The sequence below is a fragment of the Corapipo altera genome, unplaced genomic scaffold (genome assembly GCF_003945725.1).
Source record: "Corapipo altera isolate COAL_440 unplaced genomic scaffold, ASM394572v1 1, whole genome shotgun sequence".
In the NCBI taxonomy this organism is placed as follows: Eukaryota; Metazoa; Chordata; class Aves; order Passeriformes; family Pipridae; genus Corapipo; species Corapipo altera.
This window is the reverse complement of record NW_020884873.1, coordinates 4,457,689-4,480,108: the sequence shown is the minus strand read 5'-3', so window position 1 is coordinate 4,480,108 and position 22,420 is coordinate 4,457,689. Positions and strand designations below refer to the sequence as shown.

At 35.1% G+C, this 22,420-nt stretch overlaps 1 protein-coding gene across 13 annotated transcripts in view; it reads right to left on the bottom strand.

Moving 5' to 3' along the window:
• The window catches only part of C2CD5 (C2 calcium dependent domain containing 5), a 66,102-nt gene that overhangs the window by 29,054 nt on the left and 14,628 nt on the right, over window positions 1-22,420 (bottom strand). For 4 of the 13 annotated variants that reach the window (XM_027656436.1, XM_027656459.1, XM_027656450.1 and 1 more), the window contains 4 exons: window positions 19,660-19,854; window positions 17,222-17,307; window positions 11,325-11,433; window positions 9,470-9,535 (listed from right to left, as the gene is read on the bottom strand). In XM_027656436.1, the coding sequence (XP_027512237.1) occupies window positions 9,470-9,535; window positions 11,325-11,433; window positions 17,222-17,307; window positions 19,660-19,854 (456 nt within the window). The remainder of the gene's footprint in view (window positions 1-9,469; window positions 9,536-11,324; window positions 11,434-17,221; window positions 17,308-19,659; window positions 19,855-22,420) is intronic. The other 9 variants (XM_027656487.1, XM_027656496.1, XM_027656478.1 and 6 more) reach the window with 3 other exon arrangements.

The following is a 22,420-nucleotide window of genomic DNA, read 5'->3' as shown; positions in this document are numbered from 1 at the left end:
TGCTGAACAGAAAAAAACCCTACAGTGAGTTCTTAGGAATGTTCTCTGCAATTGACAAAAATATACACATTAAGACACAAACCAAAGGGTTTCCATGAACTGATATGTTTCATTATATCAGAGTTCACTTCAGCAGGTTTCAGTGCATTACTGGTAGAATCTCGAGATGCTGCACTTCACACTCTCAGTGTGAAATCACTATTTAAACCCTTTCACTGACTGGGAATATCAAATGCTGGAGATGATACTCAGTAATCCTGACTTAGATGGCTCAACCACCTGTTGGCAAGGGCTCACACTTGAGCTTCCAAAACTGAGAATCACACAGAAATAATCCATCACATCACAGGATTGGAGCTCCCAAGCTCAGTTCTGAGAACCATTTGTGGTACCCCAAGTAGGAAGCAAAATATCTTCTCTTTAGTGTGTGCATCTCTGGACAGAGGCTGTTCCTGCTGCCACCAGGTAGCAGCAGTAGGGTTGGTTGAATGGAGCAACTTTGGAAATGGATTGTAAGACAAAAGCTGCATCTGACAAAAAGCAGAGCTGTATGGAAGATATAAGACCAAAAGTACATTCTGCAAATGTTATCTCTAACTCTTTTTGGCAGAATGGAGCAATTCCTCCTTCCCCTTCCAGTCATAGACTGGAATATTGCTTTGATAAGCAACATGTTTCTCTCTATAACATAAAAGTGTAAGTAGTAAGAAAAGTGGTTCTCCGACCATGCAGAACAATTCTTGCTCAATGAGACTTGAGTACAGGCAGCTGGTTATAAACACTGACTCAACAGTCACACCAATTTTTCTACTTCACAGAAAAACACCTGCAAAGGAGAAGTAACCTTTTTCTAGACCAAAAAAAAAAAAAAAAGCCAATTTTCTAATTCATAACTTTTTACACCTTTAGGTACCACGTGGCAAAAAACTGCTCCTACTTGTCACCAATGACCTTTCTATGACAAAGAGTGCAAGAAAATGTGAAGTCATGATGAGAGTGAGCAACAGGTGAAGTGACTGAGGATGAACAGAGAAAGTGCTGTGAAATAAAGATAAGATTACAGACAAGAATATGACATATTGAAAAGGTGTGACGTAGTCACAGTGAAAACTGAAATGGAATGAAATGTTGAAAGGAAACAGGTGTGCTTGAGGGGAACAGAAAAGATAGAAATAGTGACGGGTCCCAAACCCTATGCAAACATTTAGCTTTCCTACACAAAAATTTATAGCTTAAATTATTAAGTTTAGGAACAAGTTACTAATTTTCTCACCTAACTTACCTACCAGAAAGCCTTAAAATAATGGAAAACACATACTGTTGTGAAGTTGCTCAACACTACATCTTGCAAATGCAACATTTAACTCCTTATTCTGAGAATCTCTTCAACATCAGTAGTACAAAACTATTAACTATAGTAATATAACGGAGAGTTTTCAATCTTATTATAGATAAGAACAATTTTCCAGCCATTGTGTTCAGTGTAAAAAGGATCAGGCTCAATATATTCAAAAAAATCCAGCAATTTATTACTGCACAAGATCAAATATTTCTCTAAGAGTCATGCATAAACAAGTGTTAGTAAAGAAGACTTGGACCTCTGCATATCACATTTAAGTATTTTTTTTCTTCCAGAAAGAGGCCAAAAATACAAATCATTCTGTTTATATATAAATACCGTACATTCACAGTTTACATGAACTTACCTTTTCGTATTAAAACACAAAATTATTGTCTACAATCAAAACCAAACACCATGACATTGCAATCATAAGTTGATACAAAACACTGAATGCAGTGCAATGTGTAGCATTCATATTCTTCTGACAAATATTTTCACAAGCAGCCTTTTTTGACACATGAGCCACACAATTTCACATGGGGATGCTGTCGTAGCATTTACAAGTTTAGTAAAGCTAAGGATTTACATAAACAATTAGAGGAGTTAGGGAAGCAGGATGGCATGTGTCCAGTACACTCTGTAAGAGTGCCTGTTGTTTTTTTGCTAAGCAAAAAGCTTAAAGAACTAAGGGTTTGCAAAGCAGATTCAGCAGACAGTAGCCAGAAACGGTGGGTATTTTGGCGCATGCTTGGATCAGGTGACAGTACAGACTGAAAACTATGGCAGCTCACTGAAATGGTTACAGAAAGTAATGGCCCTGGATTCTAGGTGGAAGCAAAAAGGCAAGCATACAGAGCACTCAGTCACAAGCTTGTCTAGCAAATCTACCAAGTAGTTTATAGCAAGGTTTATCTACAACTTGAAGCAGAAAAGTTTGCAAGAAGTTACACTGCTATTATGCGCCTTTTGTTGGAAACCAAAGACTGAATATTCAACCTGGTTTTACTAACATTTCAAAATTGGCATGATATTTATAACCCAGTGGAAGCAAAGCACACTGTTTCCAGAGTTGAGGACTTGAGAAACAATGTTGTTAACAGTACCATGTTCTATAAAAATCGTGCCAACTCAAACCTCCTCCAACTGAAACTTCCCAAGCTCATTTTATGCGGCAGCTTTAGGAGACACAAACAGCACTGTATTTAGCTTGTGCCCTAAATGTTCCTTGAGTCAGCCCTATCCACCACCAAGTCACTTATCTCCTTCAAAATATGAGGCTGACTTCCATGAGTTGTACTGTCAACAGGCCAACATCCTGTCCAAATCTTTCACCTGGAGATCATCCTAGACACTATCAATACTTTCTGACTCATAAAAAGCAACACCTTTCCCAAGTTATTTGCTAGAGGCTCACTTCTTTCAAGATTTAGTTAGAATCTGCATTAAGCTAGGTCCATATAGGTTTTTAAAAACTGAATAAAAATTAAGAATGGACTCTTGATTACACAGTTCATCCTCAAGAGTTCCTGCATTAAAGCTGAATTCCTAGACATCCTGAGGCAATTACTCCAAAGCAGGAACTGTATGATTCATTTCAACCTATTATACATTATATCATTTAGCAAATATTTACATTTATAATGTAACATTCTGAAACAAGGAGCACAATCATACTACGAAAGTTTTCACAGTCCATAAATGACTCATTGTTCTGTTGTCCCAAAAATGGTAATGGAGACACAAATAATATTATTTCAAATTCAATCTTTGAGTCACTAGGCAAAGCCATTATCCACACCTGCCATATCCACTCATTTTTGTATCTTCTCAATTCAAACCTACTAATCAGCTTATACATAAAGTGGGAGATTTTTGGTTTGGTTTGGCTGGTTTGTCACCTTTGTTAGGTTTACAAGCACCCTTCCCTGGAACTTGAAGTTCTCTTTAATCCTTTCTGGTTATCCCATAAACATTGACATTATCAACTTTCTAAAATATTTAACAATTAAACAAGTGTATGAAAAGACAAATTCTCTTGTCTGCAAAGTTTAAACACAAAACTTGTGTAGCAAATAACTAAAACTACAACACATTAACCTAAAACTTAAAAAAAAATTTCCAAGTCACTACAGCCTTGTTTAAAAAAATTACAAAAATATTACTCCCTACATTCATCTTTAAGATGTGAAAATGAAAACTTAGTTTATGATACAGAAAGCAAAGGAAGTAGATTACTGGGATATATCAAATGAAAACTAAACCAGCAGCCAACACCACCAAAGAGAACAAGTACACTTTCTCCTACAAAGTTTAAACTACAAATAAAACATCCAGCCTGCAGAACAATATTGTGCTTTTCTGCCAGATGAAGTCAGAGAGCATGGATCTCATTTCTCAAGCCCAAACTGCTGAATAAACAAATAAAAAGCAAGTTTAAGTTTGTTCACTTTCTTTCAGTTGAATAAATTATTCAATCAGCCAGGAAACAATTTTAAAGAATATTTAGGATTAAAACTGTACCCAGATTTTGTTTGTTTACAGAGATTTGAGGTATTTTATCTGGTTGATTAAACACAAACCCATTCATTTGCAGGGCAGTTTCTATTGGGTCAGTCAGGCCAAATCACTACATGATCACCAGAAGACTCCAAGAGTACATGGCAGAAACCATACAGGAAATTCCATTCATCATTTCTTTTAGTTAGTGGTAGCTCACTATTGAGGAGTGTCAGCTTTAATTCCAAGATATACCCCAAGACAAGCAGTGAGGTGTTCCTCTTAGAACATTCCCATCAAAACTCCTGAATTCTTTTCTTATATTCTGAATTCCATGAAAACACCTACATCACTGCTAGGAGGCTGGGGAGTACTCTGGATTTTCTTGCAAAAGAAAAAAATAAAAAGATACTCTAAGTATGAAACAGAATTAACAGAATCTCTATAGCTTCTGTATCTCTTATATGGGTGAATGTATGTAACTCAGAAACATATGGAATTATACTTCCATTAGGGAGTTTTAACATGGATCAGGACATGTTTTTACCTATCTCGCTCCTAAACGGGAATTATAAAAATCCTACTTCAAGATTTGGCTTTTGAAATCCTGTCTTAAATTCCAACCAGCTAAATCTCTCAACCATATATTCCTGAATAACTTTATATTCTCAACATCATCGTGCTCCCTTAGAGTTATAAAAGCTCAAACTACTGCCCAGAACTAACAAAATATAGGAAACAAATTTGCCTCTGGAAAACCAGTTCCAGGCCTAAATATGTACTTTTGTCAGTCCAGCTTACAGTTATTATTTTGATCAGCCATTCATCCCAGAATGGTGAAGTCCTCACTAGGTAATAAAGTAACTACTTATTATATTTTGTGTCTCTGTTCTTTTGTCATCTTGGCACAATAAATAAAACCTATTTTAAAACATGAGCAATCTTCAAAGGACAGCTTCAAATTGTCACAGCAAAGGGCCTATTACCCAAAGCTGGGCACACTACACTGTAATAAGACAGGTCTTTCTAAAACACATTTAATCTATTTTATAACTGCAGAAATGGGATGGCCTTATTTGGCACAAAATGATACTGCCTCTGAATTTCCTATTCCTTGTTTAGATTCCTTGTGAATGCAGTATCTCTGTATTCATTATTCCTATACACTCACAACTATTTATTTTAAGACAAACTAGTCAGAACTTCTGAATCCAAGAAGTGCTTTTTGGAGCAAGTTCAAGACCTCAATGAGACTGCTTTGAGAGAGACCAAAACCTCACAACTTAACAAAAACCAGTCAAAATATTAGTGCAAAAGGTCAAAGACAAATTGCACTGTCTAACAAAATCTAAAGTACAAACTGAACCAGGAAACAAAAACCAAGCCACAACTATGGTATTTCTTTATAAGAATCATGACATATTGAAGAACTTCAGTCTGTGCATTTAGAAAGAAAATCTCGTGCCTAATTCAGCTCAGAGCATGACCTCATCCATTAACACTCATCAGTTACTTCTATAATCCTATTACAGTCAGCTAGAACTTGTGTTATCTGTCTACATATTTTCCTACAATACTGTCCGTAGGCATTTTACAAGGACAAGTTTACCTGTAATTATGTAGCAGTTGGGAAGGTGCCCTTGCAACCAGAATCATCCTGGTTTTCTTCCAAGAATAATTTATTTTGAGCGAGGCAAGTAGTTCTACAACTGTACGTTTGCAACCACACGATGAAACATCACAAGACTGGAAAAAACTCATTGCAATCCATGAAGGAAATGGTATCATGATAATAGTTTTAATCAAGACCCATATTTTAAAATTAGGAAGAGTTATGTGCAAGAATAACAATTTTCTGCAAGACCAAGATTCCCTCTCATTACTGTCAATTCAAAGACAAACTGTAGTTGTGCAATAAGCAACAGCTTTTTTTGAGCATTTGTGCAAGGAACAGTCTGGGTTGGCTTTCACACCATTAGCCAGATTTCAGAGAGAGTTTTAAATCAATATGAACAGATTAAATAATATTAGTTATACTTAGGTAAAGAATTCTGAACGAAGATTTTAAATGCCAAGTTTATAATTTATAAATTTCTAACAGAACATGTGAATATTATTCTATGCTCACTGACAGTGATCACCCTTTGTTCAGTTATATAAATATCTACCAAAAAAATTAATGCACAGTTCCAAAGAAAATTATTTCATTGACATACAAGGGTGTATCTGCTTTAAGAAAGAATATTCAAACACCATACACATTAATCATAAAAATTACTTAGAAATATTCACTCCTCTGGAAAGGTTGCAGAAAACTAGAGTAAATTATTACTGAAAAACCCCTCACTCTGCTCAGAAAAAGCCTCTGACAACTGCTTTAACTTCCCATTATCATATCAACACACACTGATGGACAAAAAGTCAACCTAGAAATTCTCCAAGAAAAGGCAAGAGGTCAAGCTTAAAATGTTGGGGTTTTCCTACTAGTTCTGAAGGATACCCACATCAGACACATCAACATTCTGACATTTTCCACTGTGTTCTTACAAATCGGCCACACACCCCAGACAGAAGCACAAAACATAATCTGTGCATTCACTGATGTTTGTGTTTCTGTGAAAGAAAAACATTCAGTTACAGAACCAAAGCGTATCCAAGCTTTCCTCTTGCATTTCCTCACACACAAAACAAGCTCCGGAGAATTTCACACTCCAGTAGCGAGACTGGATATCAGGCAAGGAGCTCAGGAGATGCTTAGGAATTTTATTAACAATCTTTTATCCTTCCATGTTTCTGACTACTGGAGCTGAAGAAGCACTGCTGGAGCAGCTTCCTAGATGAGTTTAAAATTTAACTGTGTGAGAGTACTGTATATGTTGGTGCTATCAAACAGCCATATGGAAAAGCAGCCTCTATTCAACAAGCTCTTGCACTGCCTAAGGAAACTTTCTGCTCTGCATTTAATCTCAGAGCAAACTTTTAACAAAGATCCAGTCTTCAGGATCCAGGATTCCTTCAACAGTTTTATATTTATAGTATATCCTTAACATTCTTTTTCAGAGACAGCACCAGTGTCTATCTTCCACTGTATTATGTGCCCTTTTTGTATTTTACAAACTTTTAGCCAATTCTGTCAAACTATATGCAATTCCCAGATGTTTAAGCAGCTTCTTTTCCATTAATGAAATAGTCAGTTTTTACTTCCATGTCTGATTTTCAAGCACCTTCAAACCTCCAACTTTTCAGATGTTCCTGTTTTATCTTACACAAAATTAAACCAATCTCCTTGCCATTTGCAAAAAAAAACTAAAAAAAAAAAAAAAAAAATCCTTCTATGCTACACAGGTTACTAAGCAAGCTGAAATGAAGCCTGAACATTTTCAGAAAGGAAAATAATTTTAGCCCACTTATGGTTGTGATTACATTCTTGCTTACATGTAATATAAAGATGTAGCACTGTTTTCCCTAAGCTGTATAAATCCCTGCTCTCCTTTAGGCCAAGAATTAGCCAATAATGACAGAGTTAGCAATAAAGCTCTAGAAGGTGGAGATGAATAGAAATGTTCTGCTTTGGTTTCTCAGTGACAGATCTGCACAGCATATTCATTATTCCAGTCTAGGACAGAGCGAACTTGGATGCAATCTGCATTTCTATTATCACATATCAGGGACTGATTTACTCTCTTCCTCCTTTCTTTTCTGTCCTGCAGCACATTGAGCACTGCAACAGAAACAGAATTCCAGGAATATGGGTGTAACCTGCTCAGTCCCTAATCAGTAGGATTAATCAGCTCTTACTGCAGACCTACTGACACAGGTCAGGCAACAGAAACACTGTTCTCAGTGTCTCAGACAGTTCTCAGTAAGGCATTAACAATACAATGACTGTTTGGTTTAGACCTCTCTACTCCAATATTTTTAGGTAACAAGCACCTCTGGGTATAAAATGCATGAATACATGCATATATATATATATGTCTTCTTTTTCCTGCAATTTCTAAAAAAATTAGACTACAGTTTTGGATATTCTGTCAAGAAACAAATTCATGACTTTCACTTTGCTTCCCAGGCTTACATTATGGATCACTTTCTACCCCAGCTCAAGGCATGTTTCGTGTCTGTACATAACTAAATTACTCCATTATTCTAATATAATTCTTCTATGGTAACATCCTGCTAAACATGGTCTGGTAGAAGCAATAATTAATTCAAACTTTTCAAGGTAGCATACAAGATGAAAAATTCTGACCCATTTTTAACACCTTGGATCAGACTATGCTACACCAGTAATAGATCTGAGAATTTTATAATATTCTTTTCATACTGAAATTTAATTATAAAAGATTATCACTTTAGAACAAGCAAAGAAAACCAACAAAACCAGAAAAGCTCATAATTATAATATCACAGAATGCTCTTTGTAGCAAGGGACAGGGACACAAAAATGAGCCAACAGTTTTAGGTTCTACCTATTATTGAACTACTTGTAACATGGAAAATGTATAGAAGATAACTTAAGCTGAACTTTAGAGCATGACCCAGAGCTGCATTACAACACTGAAGCACCAAGAAGGAAAGTTTGTTTCCAGGGGAAACAAACCCTCAGAGGTCAGCTTTGTACTTTTTTATTGTGCCAGCTTTAAAAAACATCAAAGTTTGGCAAGGTCTGCTGGCTTGGATGTTATGTGTAGAGAAGTTATGCCTGCCTGCCTTCCAAAGCATGTCACCTTTCCAAAGGAAGGGGGTGAAGGGAAAAAGTCTTTATTTCTCCCAGTCTTTATTTCTAACACGCCAGGTTTCATATAAACTGCATCATCAACCCCTCTATACTTTCTGCAGCTGTTTAAAGAAGTTATATATTTTGATCTCTAAAATTGCGTAAAAAATAGAATACAGGGGCTTTTTCCAAGTTAGGTATTGGAGTGATTTAAAAGTTCAAATAATTATGTTGTAATTCCTGCAAGCTGATTGCATTTTACAATACAAGATTTATGAACCAACAAATCCTGGACTACATGGTACCCTTCTCTTTAAACAGATAGTTCTCTATTTTTCATTCTTTTGGGCAATTTTTACATCTATTTTTTTAAAACAAACACATTAATCAATTTCCTGAAATAACAGAAGTACAGCCATTGTTAAAGAACGTGCAAGCTCATGCAAAACAAAACAAAACTAACCCAGGGACTCCCCCAAATCAAACCAATAAACAACAAAAAAAAATTAAATAAAAAAAAAACCAAACCCAACCAAACAAAAAACTAAACCAAAGCAAAAAAAAATCCACACCTCACATGATCCCAACTGTATAAGTAAGAATCCATTCTCTTTCCCTGAATTACTTCCTTCATGGATGCTGAGCTGAAAGCTAGTACAGAATAAGTATCTGAACATTCAGCTTTCCAGATCGATATTAAATTATTCTTAGCAATACCAGTTTATACTAAAACAATGGTTTGTAATTTCAAAGAGAGTCTTTAACAACATTAAAACATGACATTTAGGCATTTGATGATTAAACAGATTTAAATTTGAAGCATTAACCTAAATATTCTACAGCATTTCTAAGAACTTCACTGAGCTGCCATAATTTCTGTCAGCATATGTAGTACTGAATGACTAGTAAAATACCTGAATTGAAACTATTCCAGTCTAGCAGTTTGTATGATCTTGTGTTACCCATAATTCCGACAAAGGCTGAGTTCAAAACAGCAAATTAGTAGATCAGTTATAGGAGCAGAATAGTGAAAAAAAACTACCAACAAGAACACAATTGACAACACCAATCCACAGGAACTGGAAAGACACAGACAGCAGAGTTAATAAGAGGCTGAAAGAGAAAGGGAAAAAAAGGAGCATGCTATAGCAATCTAGCACTAGGATGACCAAAGGGTACAGTGTATAGCAATTATTGTCTTATTGTAAGTTCTCAATCCACCTTCAAACATTCTTTCCTCTTCTGCATTTTCCTGATTTATTCATCTGCCAGGTTATTTTCTTCCTTTAATACTTCATAGACTTATTTGACTCAAATGCTTCATAATCATAACTATAACCAGATTCTGTTTTTTACCTCACCTTCCCTCTCATAGTCATGTGCCTTCATTCCCCCTTTTGCAATACACGGAGTTCCAAGCATCACACATTTTACATTCACTTGTCAGGAGTAATTTTCAAGTCCCACAAAAACAACTGCAGCTGTGCAAACATGCATCTCTGTCTTATTTCTTATCCTGCTTTCAGTCAGTTGGCAAAAATAAGGGAGTCCATAATGCAAGAGGTTACTTTTTAAAACTTCTGAGTAAAACTGATTTTTTTTTTCCATTTTGTCTTAAATAAATTTATCACAGGGTAAATTTTGCATGTAAGAGATCTGCATCAGAAATCCGTTGAAAATACAGTAGCCTAAAATAACTTTGTGGCAAAGAAAGGGAAGGCTCACATTTAAATTATACTTTGACTTTTTTTTTTCATCTTCACTGTATAAATAGATCTTACAAATAGGAAAAAAGGAACAATACTGTGTAGTCACATGCTTTAAAAAATCCCTTACAGTAAGGGTGTTTAATTCAAATCAAGTCCTGTATTTTATTTCATGTTGCCAGTTTATTGAATCCTTAGATCAGCAACAATCTACTTGCTTGGAGAATTGCTTGCCTTGGGCCACGGGAAGAAGAAAGAAAAGAAGATTATTTTTTGTAATTGCTTTTAAAGATGCATTTGCACAAACTTTGTTTTATTACTTCTGACCAGTGCATGCAAAACCACTGTAGGTGCTATTTTCACTCTCCTCTGCATTTTGAAGTGCACTGTCTACTCCAGCTTTTTACAGAGTACTCATCATCTTGTCTGAGTGACTAAACCAACAAAGTCTTCAGAGTCAAAAGTCTTTTAATTCTAACATTAGAACTAGAACATGCCAAATACACATTCTAGTACTGGGATTTCCAGGTAAATATTAAATAAAAATCTTAAAGTACTGTTCAGTACAGGGCTCTTAAGAACAGAACTAAGCTGTCAAGGTTTTATCAAAAGAGGTTAAAAACTAGGTATTGAGGTAAATTGTAGCCATTAGTCCTTAAGGATATCAAGGAGCTGAAAATTAGAAAACATTAATAGTTAAGATCAAGCATTTCATCATATTTGTGTTTGAATGAAAAATTTGCATTGAGTTTAAATTCTATGAAGTGGTAAAAAAAAATTAATTAAGCCCTCAATAATTCAGACACAATTTTCAGTGCAAAGTCACTGATTCCAAGTACTTTATTATAATATTCTTTAACTTGCTGAAACGTTTCCCACTAAAAACACACCCTCTGAGTAACTCATCTTTCCAGCTTAAACGACTGTCTGAAAAGTATTGCTTTTAATATATATTGTTAGAATAGATTTGTATCTATCCAAATGCTGACATGTTACAAAGGTTAGGAGCAGGAGATCACTACGACAGGCCCTGTGCAAGGAGGTCATTCCTGTGTCAACATACCAGGATTGTGGATGCGATCCAGGAGCTTCACAGACCGTGCACTGACAACGCCACCAACGTGGACAAGAAAGCCTGGTGGAAAGGTCGTCAGGGTAAAAAATGGAAATTCCTGTTATGATTAAAAACAAACATCAAATGATTGCTTACCAACCACTGCTGATTGCCAGTAAACATGCAATGAATCGATAAATTTCCCTGAAATACAAGCAGAGCAGTTACATCAGGCCAAACATGTCTTTCAGGCTTACTGAGCACTTTATAACCACGTGTCTCGATATACCCAGAGTATCATAAAAGCAGAGATATTATACAATGTAAGAATACTTTTCCCCCACAGAGGTGTTTCTTAGTACAAGAGTGATAAATAATCACCACTTTACACACTTGTGTTGACGAAGCCTCTATTGATCACTTTTACCATGGCAGCTAAACAACAGAAATCTACTTTCATTAGCTCATACAAAGTAAATATTTTCTTTTCCAATTTTAGGTCTTATTGTTACAACTGACTGCAGTTTGGTTCCACAGCACAGGGTGAAACAAACTGTAGTCTTGCAAGAATGATGAATGACTTATTACAGAAAAACATACTTAAAAAATATTAATGGACTGCTCTGCACATAAGCTCTAAGTATAAGAAGTAAAAATCCATCCTGTAGAATGAAGCAAAAGTGTTTGAAATACTTTGAAATAAGTTCTTAAACCAAAGAAATTCGCTTCCAATTAATTTGCATAAATTAGTTTTTATCAATTCATAAGTAAAACGAAGAGCTAATAAGTTTCCAAGACTACTCAAGAACACAGTTCCTCCAAGAGGCAAAGTAAGTGATAACAGCAATTTTTCATGTTACACGTGATGAAAAACAAGTCCTATTCAAAGGAGTTGAGCCCAAAGCTGAAGATTTTATTTTCTACAGAGACATTCTATGAAATGTCTAACACATATGTAATAGTACACTTATGGGGGAAAGGCAATAATTCATGTTCAGCAATTCTAAATGCAGAGAAGCAAAAAACAACACAAAAGAAAAATCATGCAATCATTGTTTGTATAATCATAATTGGATAAATGGAAAAAATAAAATACTATAATTTTATGAGAGAAAGTACAGGGTAGAATGCTTTCTCACATACTTTGAAGCATTTGGAACAGCACAGCTCAACTGAGCTTCTACCTGAACAGCACACATGCTGCAGATTAAATGAGGATGACAGTTCTTCCAGCAATACATGGCGTGAAAAGTCCTCTTAAACTAAAACCCAATGTGAATTTAAAAATTATTACTTCAGAATTTTTACTGCCCCTATTATAAGTACTCATAAAACTTTTAAAAGGTCCTACAAACTTCAAGTTTTCTGTAATTTTGTTGGGCTTAGACTTTCAAAATCAGCAACCATAGTATCAACAACCAGAAAAAAACAAAAAAGGCAATCCCAAAACCCACCCAAACCTGCAGGCATGTCTTATGATCCAATTAAAAGGCAGGAAGAATTCACCACAGGACTCTGCAAACGTGTTCAATTAATGTGTCTTGAGGAGCATTGATGCATCTCTAGAGAGCATTACAGTAAAGATTCCCCCAGAAGGTTCTAACAGATCAAAGTGCTTTGCAAGTTACCAGAATAGTCAAAAAAGCTGACTATAACAGCCTAAACTTTTTTTCTGAATGTCTTTCATGCTGAAAAATGGAAAAAATGCAGTACATAAACATATTGTTAGAAGCCTATTTCACTGTGGCTCTGTAACAGCAATTGCTCAGTAATTCTCAAGTATGCTCATAATATTTCTCCCTGTGGAATTCTGTGACACTCATTTTGCCTAACTTGTCTTTAAATATCTAACATACACATCTGCTCTGTCCCTTGCACATAGTCATCCCCCTTTAATGCCATTCAGATTATTAGCTTTTCCAGATCTACAGAAATCAATAAAAAAGTTTACTGCATATGCCACCAATATGAAATTCCATTAAGCCTATAGTACATTTGTATTTTATATATACATATATATACTCAAACTTAAAACTATGCTAAAGCAGTATGGAGTGAACAAAGTAAACAACACTCCATGCTCCAAAGCTTAAGCAAATACAATGTTTTTTAACCTATATGGAGATTCAGAAGTTACTTTTATTTTTTGTTGAGGCTGTGTACTGCAAATAATTTTAGCATGTTCAGACTCCCAGTTTGCCTGATTTCCTACACCACAAATCAGGAATAAAACCTCAAGTAATGACATGGTTTTCTCTCAATCAATATATCGATACTTGCAAGTCTGTATTACAATACATGATGAAATTAGACCTGTGTCCTATCAGTGAATTCCAGCCACAGACAAATCTGGGTATCAGACTCACTGAACCGTTCTGACATGATTCCTTTAACAGTCTCTCATCCATTCTTACACAGATGGAACTCCATTGCTTCATAAGATGGCACTGCTTTTTTTTTTCCCCTTCCTTTTTTTTTTTCTTTTTTTTCTTTTTTAATCTCATTTAGAGCTTTGGGGGGTTTTATTATTATATTATTCAAATACTAGTTCCAGCCTCAATTTCATGTGGTAATCTGTAATACTTCAAAATTATACATCTATAGTTACTGCCAGGAAAACAGAGATTTCATAAGAACCAGATGCTGTGTTCTCATATTATAAATCTCCTCTATTACTACAATTTGCAAAGGACTATCTTTACATTAAGGTGATTTAAGCAAAGTATTCCAGTGTGTGACAAAACAGGATGAACTTTAAGTTACCAAGCTACAGCTGAAGATGATCAATCATTTTACCAACACCAATTCACTGTGCCAATTCACAGTCATTGACTGCACAGACCCCAAAAGACTGTCACTGGTTTCATCCTTGCAACTACATAGAGATTTTATAGTTGGCATTTGGGGGGATGTTTGATAAGGCTACAATGAAATTCTCATAAATATTTGCTTAATACAATGTTTAAAAATGTCTGTGTACACACATACATGTATTGCTAGTATTCTTTTTAGAATTACATTTCATACAAAGACACACAAAATGATGAAAAAGCAGATGGAACACAGCTACACACACATCATTTGGTGTTAGTGCCAGCTGAAGCAGTTCTCCAATTCCCTTCCAGCCATTCACTCATTCCCATGGTTGAACCACTCCCTCAGATAATGCTCAGGTGTGCTCATAGAGCTTTTGGGGCTGAACCAGTGTGGGGAACTGGTCCACACTAAAATACTGGTAATTTCCTGGTTGAATGTGCTTTTATTCTAAGCACATCTACTGTGCCATCTCACAAGGTGGCCCAACAATCTTACAGTTTTTCTTGAACTGAACTGAGGGGATGGGCTGGGTAAGAAGTCACTGGAAAGAAAAGATGATTAAGTCAGGATTTCAGCCAAAGGAATCACCCAGAGAACTGTGCTCTAACACAACAGGTGTCCAGCAATGCCCTTCAGAGATGAAGATCAACAGACCCCCATTTTGAAAAGGCAGTGGTAAAGATCTCTCAGGCACTTGCAGAATGCAAATATGGAGGAATAAAACAGTGTTTGTCCAAGTTGAGGTCAACGGAGATACTAAATACCATCAAGAGCAGCATTTGGCCATTTCTACAAAAACAGAGGCTAATTTTTTAGGAGTAGAGTAAGCTCAGATTTTCCCACTGAGGGAAATACAGCTTATTGATTTATAGTTAAAAATATACACAAAAGCATGTGTGCTATAGTTACACTTGCTATCTACAGGCATCCTGTGAATTGCTAAAAGTTATTAACCTACAATATAACACATGTGAGTTTTCCACAGCTGATGTATTTTCACAGAAGAAATTGAGTAAGATTACCCTTCTGCAAACAGCACAGGGTTTGCTAATCAGGGTTATTTAAATAATACATTAAACCCACATTTTATTTAAAAAAGCTGTGGAGACATCCAGTTAAATGAACCAGTTTCAAAGTGCCTTAGCAGCACCATATACCCAAATAAACTAAATAAGACTCAAAAGAACTTGAGCAACCTGGTCTAGTGGAAGATTCCCTGTTGGGGGAACAAAACGATCTTTAAGGCAGTGGATTGGAACAAAATGATCTTTAAGGTCTCTTCCAACCCAAAGCATTCTGTGATTCCATGATTTAACTAACACACGTGGAAATATATTACAGATATTTAATTTATTCTTTGTTTTCCCAAATAAGGGCTACCCTAAGTAATCCAGACAAGTAACTAGAGTACACTATTTATGTGTACAATATTAAAACAGACAAAGTCACTTATAAATGCTATTCATTCTAGTTAAGTAATTCAATTTTAAGGTAAATAAATAAGAGGTAACACCGTAGCAAAAACACATCCAATATGAAATTTTCAGAAGACAGAATGAACGTTTTTTTATCAATTAACAGTCCACATGCTTTGCTACATCATTATCAATTAACAGACAACACAAGTTTCCATCCCATTTTACAGTATTTTTCTGCTAGACAATACACAGGCCTTATCAAAATAATATGCAAATAATTCAAGCTCTAAGAATACATTAAGTGCTCTTAATTTACATTTTTATTGTCTTTAAAAAGCTTCCTAAGGAAATGACAGATCAGCCATGAAATGTCTAAAATGCCAGCAAAATCCAAGGTAAACAGAAAAAAGGCTCTTTTTAAAAGCATTCCTTTTGGCAAATTAAAACATTAAAAGCAAAAAGCCATGGATTTGTACTTAAATATAAATTAAAATTTTAACTGAACCGTATCAACGTGCAAAATACGAAGCAAAAACGCTGCTCTGATAAGAGCTCTGAAAACCAACAAAACAAATAGTAAAAAAACCAAAAAAAAGGCATAAATGAAGATCACAAAGAAATCCGCAAGGCCTCAAAGCAGAAAAATGAAAATACTTCAAATAATGACTTAGAAATCCTCAGTAGGAGAAGAAAGGGCTACAAAGGGTCGCGCAGTGATTTGGAACATACCCGCCGTCTACAGAACCTATGAGGCGATCCTCCCTTAGCAATGGGTAACACAAGAAATGAGAAGAGAATCATCCACTGACTCAAAAACAGCAGCTATTCACTTATATTTCACAGATGCAGGTGGTTTTGTTTTAAACAAACATACATGGTTCTATGGTAGTAGGTCAGGCGCTCAGAAATAGCAATTAAGCTTGTATTTATTTTGCAATAGGTAAATAGTCACATTTTTTTCCTTCAAGACGCCTCATTAATAACATTTTGACAAAAGCAGTGTGTAACCTATAAACAAAGTTGCAAGGACTCATTCCAACCAGAAACAAAGAATTAAACCCACTATTTTTATTATACAGTCTATTCAGTATAATGACAGATGGTATTTTCAGTCCTATAGAGGAAAAGCTTAAATCTATAAACCCCTTCTTTTGCTCGGCAAGTATTTCAGGTTTAAGTTCTCATTTAAGGGCTACCTGCACTCACATTTCATTTAGCCCTGCAATGAAGGCTAAATTAGGCACCAACTCTACTTCCCAAAACTGAAAGTCTTCCCAATTCTGAAAGGGAATTTTACCTTGTTTAAAGCTGTTCCAGTGTTTCTGAATTTGGCTTCTGTAAAAACTTCACCATTATTTATTAAGTATTAAACTTACACATGCATCAGTAATTTACAGAAACCAAGTAACAGTAGTTTTTCCTAGAATTTTTTCTCTTAACACCACTTGAGTGCTGTTCACAGTTAATTGCTTCACTATTCTTAACGCTTTAGTAATATATTAAAATTAAATAATCTGTGTATATAAAGGCTAAACATTTAACATTTGTAAAAAGTTTTCAGACCTAAAAATTACCCGTATTTTTAAACGGAAAGTAACAGGAAACATTTAACTTACTACAAGCTAAATTTTCACTTTAGTAGATCAGAAATGTAAGTATAAAATGCCTTACCCTTTGTTCCAGAGCTGACTGAGTCTGTTGTCTTAAAAGAGTTTTAAATGGCCCCCCTTCTTTTCCAGCACTCCCACTGCCCATTCCTGAAGAGTATCAGTACAAATGACATTCAAAGAAACATATATTATAATTTGCAATCAAAGGTTAAATTAGAAAGTAAATACAACAGTCATTGAAAACAGTCAAATGATCCCCATAATTTAATTTAAAAACTGCTGAGCATCACAGTTTAATTTAGATTTGGGAGGGGTATTCTAGAGTTAGGTTTCCACATGACTAGCAGTGCTTTTACAGCATTTGGAAAACCCCCCCGATCTAAGATCTTTTTCTGCTGTCAATCTGAATTAAAAACAATTCCAAAATACACAGACTTGAAGATCTGGGCTTGCATTTCTTTCCTGTGACATATAACTTTTCTTCTTCCTATTGGGAGTTTTACCCATGATTTAAATGTAGATCTGCCCTCTCTACTGTTCACAGAAAGTTTCTACGTAACCTATCAAAAAGGGCCTCTCTGCCAGATTACTCTAGTTTAAAGTATCTCTCACTACTATCATTACTTTTTTGGGTTTTTTTAAATGAAAGTAATGAAAATCTCGCTTTCTAACAGCTTCAGAGTAACTAAATCACCTTTCCTAACCACTGGTAGGAGACTGGACACATAATTACAGCAGTAGCTACATAACACATGATTAGGAGCAAAAAGAAAATTGCAATGGTAATGCACATCCTTTAATTTAAAATATAAACTCCAATTTACTTTTATTTTCTTTAATATTTATGCAATGAAATATTCACTCATCTGATTCATTCACATAAGCCAAGGGTTACTGCTCAGCATTTAAAACCACCACACTTATTTGATGACTGTATTTGCACACACATAACCTGCACATTATCTGTAAATGAAAATAAGAGATAAACTCCAATTTTGCATAATATGGGTAATTCCCTCTTCCCTTCTTTCAGACTTATCTCCATCCCTACCCCCCACTACAGGAATTTTTTCTGAAGAGAAAGTTTATCAGACACAAAGACATCTTTGCTACTGAATTACCTGTTCCCAAGGACCTTAACTGAGTGGGTTGAGATGCAGGTTATGTGTATGACAGTAAATTTTGTGCTCTATGGTTAGAAATCAAAAAAAATAAACACATACCAAGATTGTGTTTTTTCCTAAAAGTAAACACAATGCTGGTGAATCAGATTTTCTTAGTAATATTTCATGGCTAAAGACATACTATCATTGGTATTCCTTGTTTCTAAAGACATCAGGGCTAATTCGACAAAGCAAAAATAAACACTTAAGTTGTATAGGAAAGCACAGGATAAAGAACAAAAAGGTGTCAGGAGCAGGATGAAATACAAACACCACAGTGTAAACAGTTATGAATGAAGCCAAGATTTTCTTTTACAGAATTTGTAACTAATTTAACATAACAATTCCTTGCTAGTTTCCTTTTTCTTCTGATCAAGTATCTGATAAAAGTCAACAAAACTGTAAATATACACTGAAGTGCAGTTATTTGGTTTAACCAAAGACTGGGAGATCTAGAAATAATACTAGACTTAATAATGTATGTAAAATCATTCCTAAATTCATTCATTTTCAAGAGTTACTAGGCTACCATTACCATATAATTAGATAGAAAAATACTACGATTTTCAACAAATATTTTTAGCTGTTCTTGGATAAGGAAACAAAAATATTAGTATCTGTATAGTCCCATTAAACAAGATTAAATTGCTTCTACTCTTTGGCATTGATTCTAAACATCATTGCCAGGGACTATACAATAATAAATACAGACAAACAGAGCATAAATACTGGACATGAAACAAACTCAAAAAATAGAAACTAACCAAAATAGCTTCTACAAAAAAAAAAAAAAGCAGCAATATCAAGTCTTTAATTTAAATCTATGAAAATAACGCATGTCAGTGAAATGGAAAAATGGGCAGAAAAATTAAAAATACGGGCTTAGTTTAGAAGATTAAATGAAAAAGCAGAGTTGCTAGCCATCTGATAACCATTGTTTCGACCAACTATGAATGAATTAATGAGCAAGGGCAAGGAACATTTGCTCCATGCAAAATACAGGAACGACAAAGTGAAGAGAATGTAGGTGATTGAAAAAAAAAAAAAAAGGTAAATTATTTTAGTCCAATTACCAAAGGAAATTTTGCAAGAGTTAAGGAGAAAGTTCTGTAGCACAAGCTACATGTTTCAAATCCTACAAGCAGTTCTGAAGCTGTTTCAAGCTCCTGGGGCAGAGGTGAGAGATGGGATGAATAGTCATGTAGCCAGCAGTTTTCAGAGGCTAACTGAGCAAAACCAGGGTTATAGAAGGCTGTGTGTTAATTGCCCCCGTTATCAAATAACAACAACATTTCCTTAAAAGTTTGCTTAAAAGGCCATAATAGATAGATCCTACCAGAAGCAGCCAGAAGCAGCTCTTCAGTGAAAGAAACACTTTTCCTCAGAACAACTGGGCTGACATGGCTAGAGTGTAGAGGTTTAATGCTAGACCCCGAGAGGAGGAGACAGGACTTTTTAAGATGTGGGGAATCACAAGAGAGTGTAGGGGAGCTGGGAAACAGGAAAATCCTAGGTCCCTGTGGGGAAGGTGCTGTGGAGGAAAGTAATAGAGACAAAGAGATGTAGATTCAGAAGATGACTAAAGAAACGGACAAAAGAAATCAAAATGAAGCATTTTTGTTTGCTCTAAACGAATCGACACTTACTGCTCAATTATTTCGCAACACACAAAGAAATGGAATGACAATACAGCTCCACAATGTGAATGAGAAGCATGTTTTTAAAAATCATGACTTGATTATTTTCCTTTGGAAATTATTTTTTTAAAAGCCATGGTAATCTGACATTTATTTTAAATTTCAAACAAAATTTGACAACGAATACTTTGGAGTAAAATAAAAGTAACACGGTCTTTGCACACACTAAATCTGATTACTTTCATTATTTAGGTAGAAAAAGTTGTTTTCCAGAGAGGTCATGGATTTGGTTTATGATTTTCTAAAGTAATAAATTTTGTAGAATTCTAAGTTCCCACAAAGAAAAGGAGTTCCCACCTTCTCAATTTCCTCCAAACATATACTGTGTGACATCAAAATGTATTACTGGATTAAAATAGGTCATGCTTTTCATCAGCCTGATTCTGTTCATTTGCAGTGGCAGAAAATCTATCACTACTCACAGAAGTCTAACTTCAAACCCAAATAAGCTTTCTCAGCATGTGTATTTATAGACCAGAATGGATAACACAAGCACAGTTGTATTTTACAAAATACATTAAGGTAACATTCTCCTGATTTGGAGCTACTGAAAACTAGATGCTTAAGCAGATCCGAGTTTCAACCTCCTCTATTTTGTTAACTCCTGTTGTGAAATTGTGGTATCTGCACTCTTTCTCCAGGTCAGTCTCCATCTTAGACACGTGAATACACAAAATACCTGACTGAAAAATAAAGAGGAATATAATACACTGCAGAAATATCAGAAAATACTTCATTTTTCACATCAGCCAATTCGAGTAATGGTTAATCTCAAATTTGACAATGTTTGACGTGCCACATGAGAAGTCTACATTTCTTTAACTTTTTTTAAACACTAACATCACCTATTTTCACACTGAAATATTCCAACTTAGCAACAGTCTTGGGAAACAAAAAACAGAGGTCTAAACATATACAGGGAATTCTTAAAAACAACATACTGAGTTTAGTATGTTACAGGAGCAGCTTCTGCACATCAGCAAATTTTTGGTGAAAGGTAACATGAATGACTCAAGAATCATTTAAACTGTCATTAAACTGTCCTTTTAATCTATTAAGATTCAAAATCGAGTTTGTCATAACCAAGATATGGAATCTTTATATGCAACCAGCAAATCCTTTTGGGAAAAGTTTCAGCAGCAGAGTTAAAAGCTGCTAAAAAGACAGTGCTGGTAAGCAAAACTGGGCCCACTGTTAGCTTTAGTACTAAAAAGATAGCTAAAAAATATCTTCACATACTTGAAAACTCCCTGAAAATAAGAGCTACCAGTTACACAATCTGTTTCTGTTCTGAAAGAACTGACTAAAGACAAAAGGGTCCATCCACCTCCATAATATTGCCAGCAATGATGTAAAGTTGCTGCTTTAAAACCCTAACAAATTCACACTGAGTTGCCACTTTCCTAACCTGAGCACATTTACATCTATAAAGATGACCACCTATGTTATATTTAAATCCTTTACATGAAATGATCTTTACCATGGAAAATACGATCAAATGAAACAGTTTTCAAATATTCAGTAAACCAAACACATATGAATTTGTGGTTCTTCTCTATCATAAGCATCCAGTTATATCTGTATGTCCTTTAAACAAGTGATCACCATCCACAAAACAGTCATAATTTAAAAATAAGGACAAAAAAATAAACTGCTTTTGTTTGCCTATTTGTTTTAAAAAGGGGACAGAGAAGACAGCACTGAGAAAGACAGCTTCCTAATTGGGAACAGTTTTAACAGATATCCAGGGAATAAACCAGGTAAAATATTTAATACAACTCCATTTGAATGCAACATTTAACTTCTAGGAAAAATTCTTGAGAGGGGTGCTATCAAGTAAAACTGAATAATCTGCTTTAATATGCTTAAAAATTGTCTAATTAGACGGAGACAAGAATGTTCTGAGCTTCAAATACCACAATTTAAAACATCATTTGAAAAGTAACCAAACTTTTATAAACACTTCTGCAAAATATTTTGCTCTGTGGTAGCAAAATTCAGGGCCTTGGTCACATAATGGAAAGTAAACAGACACTCTTTGAAGTTGTGCTGACATTATTACTAACATGATTCTAACCACAGACTAAAAAGAAGGAGGGAAGAAACAACAAGTTGAAAAAATTATGACAGACCAATGGAGAAAGGAAAACGTTTTTTTGAAGATGGCTGGAGTTACTTGTGATGCAATTTAAGTTACTTTCAAAGTGTATAGTGTGTATGTAAAGCCATTTCCACACACCAAGAGAACAAAAAGACAGCAGCTGCTATGTTTCTAGCATTGCATTTGCAAAAAGGAGTTCAAAACCAGAAAATGTATGCGGTATATTTATAGCACAACACATGAGGCCTGAAGACTACATAGTTTTAGTAACACCATCTTTGACATATTGAGGTGAGAAA